Here is a 3,338-nt window from a genome sequence, read left to right on the forward strand (position 1 = left end):
ATTTTAGACTGATCAATTTAACCATCAACTCATGAGATTTGAAAGGTTTTGAATGGATGATAATTTTTAACTAATAATGAATGAAGCAACAATAACCAAATTATTTATTTTGTACAAAAAAGAATTGGTAGTTGTGGAAACTTGAAATAAATGATATAGCTGAAATTAGAAGTATTTTCAAAGTCAAAAGGTTGAAGCTATATGGCCTACAAATTTCCCCTTTTTCCGTCCACCTACCCAAAAAGAAAAATAATGCTAATATTGTTTCTGGATTTGAAATTCAGACTACAGAACCATTTAAATCATCCTTTGCTATATATATATATATATATATATATATATATAATTCAATAATTAAATAATAAATTATAAATAATAATAACAAAAAATTCTACGGATAGAGATGGCTTGATTATGCAAATTATTCTTATACTCGAGAAATTAATTAATGAATTAATTCAATAAATAAAGAGACAAAACACTTATAGAATCAAATAAACCTCAAATCAATTATTTAAAAAAATATTGAACTTTGTCATCATTTATTTAGAAGATACTCTTAATTTTTTCTAAAAAATGTCGTATTAGAAGCGTTTTATACTTGAGAAAAATTTAAACTATGAAACGATGTGATGGAGATGGTGACTTGGTAATACAGATTATCATTAGGCCATTATTTTAAAAGTAATTTTCAAACATTTATAAAAAAAAAATGCAGAATGATATCGTTCAGAGATTTGGGAGTGTGGGGGAAGGAGTTAAAATCTAGAGGTGAGATAGAAAAGTGCTTTCTATTTCATTAATATACATGGGTATATACAAGTTGAAGTGTGAATGATAGAAACTTGAAAACACCTCCGGTGAGTTTTTAGCCACCAGGGTTTTTTTTTCTTTTTTTTTTTTTTCTTTTTTTTTGCCTGCCTTGTAAAATTAGCAACAAGCAAAGCAAAAGCCTTAAACATCAGAATCGCAAAATTTACCATCCATCCGATTTTGAACGGCTTTGATGGCGGCGACTCTAGCCGCAGTGGCGGCTCTATTAGCAGCAACCACGGCTTTATTCACTTCTTCATCTAGTCTGGGAAGATTTATAGCATTCCTTGCTGCCTTCCTAGATGCCTGGATTTTGTACAAACATCATCAGAATTCATCTCAATACTTAGCTATAGCTAACACTCTCACAGTTGTGGTGACTAGAGATCAATGGATGAATTGAAACTAGGTACCTGAACAGCTTGGAGAACGGTATCGTTTAGTGGTGAGAGAGGATGCTTGAGGCTCCCACCATCCCATTCGCCACATTTGGCCTCACTGTTTCGGAAAGTATATGTACCATATCCTTGCCTTTGTCCTTCATGCCATGATCCTTCGTAACAATGGCCGTTCACGAAATGGTAGATTCCAAAACCGTGTACTTTGTCCCCAAAATATTCACCAGCATATCTATCTCCATTTCTACAGATGCAATTTGGGATCTCAGTTAAATTTATGTACTCCCAACAGAAAACCAGCCAGCTAGTTTCTCAATAAACAAAAGATATTTCAATCCTAGAAGCGTAAAGAACAAGATAATTTATGAGTGGGTCATCAAGGTGCAGCCCTTATTGTAGCTTAAAGTCAAATTGAACTCACAAATTTTTATTGGATATCTATCTCTTGCTAGATTTGACAATATCATGAGAGGAAGTGAACTCCAAACAGAGACGTTTCTTTGTTTCAAGTAAATAACCAAATCGATTCAGAACCCAGATGTTCATAATACTAAAACAAATTGGGAAACAGTCTGGAACCAGATGATCACATAGTTACCAATTCTAGCAGGATTACGTTGATACAAAAAGAGAATTAATACCCAATCAAATCAACCAGGTTCCTACCAGAAATGCAACAAAATTGAACTCAGACAGCGCGCCTAATATCTTATAAACAATTTACGGGCTGAAATACTTCACTGTTGTATTAACTATAAGCAATCACAACCCAAAAAAGAGTAATTCAATGAAATTAAAGCACACGAAAGCTTCAGGGAAACCGTTTAGATCCCAAAAACAAGAAGAAACAAATCAAACGATTGAAATGCCTGATCTAGTTTTACCTGAAATAGTAGCATCCAAGACCATGTTTAACGCCACGCTTGAACTCGCCAACATAGCAGCTACCATCAGCGCAAGTCTGAAACCCAACGCCATGGCTTTGACCATTGCACCACTCACCGGCATAGGAATCCCCTGTGAAGAACTTATACACTCCAAATCCATGTCTAAGACCCTGTCGATATTGGCCTCTGTAACGACTTCCCTTCGCCCAGCTCTCAACCCCATAGCCATCGTACCTCCCGTCGACCCAATCACCTTCATATCTACCACTTAGGAAATAGTTATAAACCCCACTTCCATTACAACTGCCATTGTGAAACTCTCCCTCGTAGAAATCGCCATTGCTATAGAACTCTACGCCTTCTCTGATAATTTTTCTCTGCTTTTCGGCGTCGTCTTCGGTTTCGATCGAATCCCCAATGTACCACTGGACCGGAGTCGAATCCGTCCTGGAGAAACAGAATCTCGTCGTGTTCCGATGCCAGGAATGCTTGATAAACGAAAGAATATGTAAAATTAACCCCTTATTCTTGCTCACAAATACAAGCGTAATAGCAACAAAAATCAAAGCCAACAACAAGTTTTCCGACGGAAGTAACCCATCCTTCCTCAAAAAGAAGAAGGCAAAGAGCAAGGAGAAGAAGGTAAAGCAAAGAAACAAAGCCGTAGCAAGAACACGGTTCGCAAATCGGTTCAATCCGGTTCTCGGCGATGAACCGGACCTACGTGGCTTCTTAGGCCTCTGCTTCTCTTCATCATCATCCTCCTGATGGACGGCGATGAGTTCCCCCTCTGTGATGGACGATAAACTATGGATAGACGATCGGAAAGTCGGCGACGAACGGAGTAACGACGACTGAGTTCTCGTAAGCTTCAACGGACTTTTCTGACCATCCATTACTAGTCCGATTAAGACCAAACCCGAATCTTCGAGTATCTTCAATTCGTTTTTTTATCCTTCAAAAACCACTCCTATACCTCGAAATTCTTATGAGAAAAGTAGTACTACGCATCGCCGGCAACATTCCAGAGAAACGGCGCAGGATAAGTAGTACCACAGTGCGCAAATTAGCAAAAAAGAAAAGAAAGAAAAGAAAAGGAACGAAAGAAAGAAACCCTAAAAGAGAAAATTGAAGAAGAAGAGGAAGAAGGAAACGGGGTTTGGTTGGATCTGTGTAGATTGTAATGCAATTTAGAGATTATTGAGAATCGGAAAAACAAAAAAGATAGAAAATGGTGCGA

General features: G+C 37.3%; 1 protein-coding gene across 1 annotated transcript; it reads right to left on the reverse strand.

The window, feature by feature from the left end:
* Positions 1–772: 772 nt before the first annotated feature.
* LOC103487572 (uncharacterized) lies at positions 773–3,338 on the reverse strand. Its single transcript, XM_008445909.3, has 3 exons — positions 2,096–3,338; positions 1,227–1,455; positions 773–1,119 (listed from the first exon to the last, which is right to left on the reverse strand). Exons 1-3 carry the CDS (start codon positions 2,992–2,994, stop codon positions 955–957), a joined length of 1,293 nt encoding a protein of 430 aa, XP_008444131.2. The 5' UTR covers positions 2,995–3,338; the 3' UTR covers positions 773–954.

This window comes from Cucumis melo, chromosome 7 (assembly GCF_025177605.1).
Source record: "Cucumis melo cultivar AY chromosome 7, USDA_Cmelo_AY_1.0, whole genome shotgun sequence".
In the NCBI taxonomy this organism is placed as follows: domain Eukaryota; kingdom Viridiplantae; phylum Streptophyta; class Magnoliopsida; order Cucurbitales; family Cucurbitaceae; genus Cucumis; species Cucumis melo.

Bases quoted from the DNA above. Each gene is read 5' to 3' on its own strand.
- LOC103487572 (XM_008445909.3), bottom strand. From the start codon at position 2,994: ATGGATGGTCAGAAAAGTCCGTTGAAGCTTACGAGAACTCAGTCGTCG. The intron at 1,456-2,095 runs GTAAAACTAGAT...TTGCATCTGTAG, and splicing joins CTTGGATGCTACTATTTCAG to AAATGGAGATAGATATGCTG. The intron at 1,120-1,226 runs GTACCTAGTTTC...TACAAAATCCAG, and splicing joins CCGTTCTCCAAGCTGTTCAG to GCATCTAGGAAGGCAGCAAG.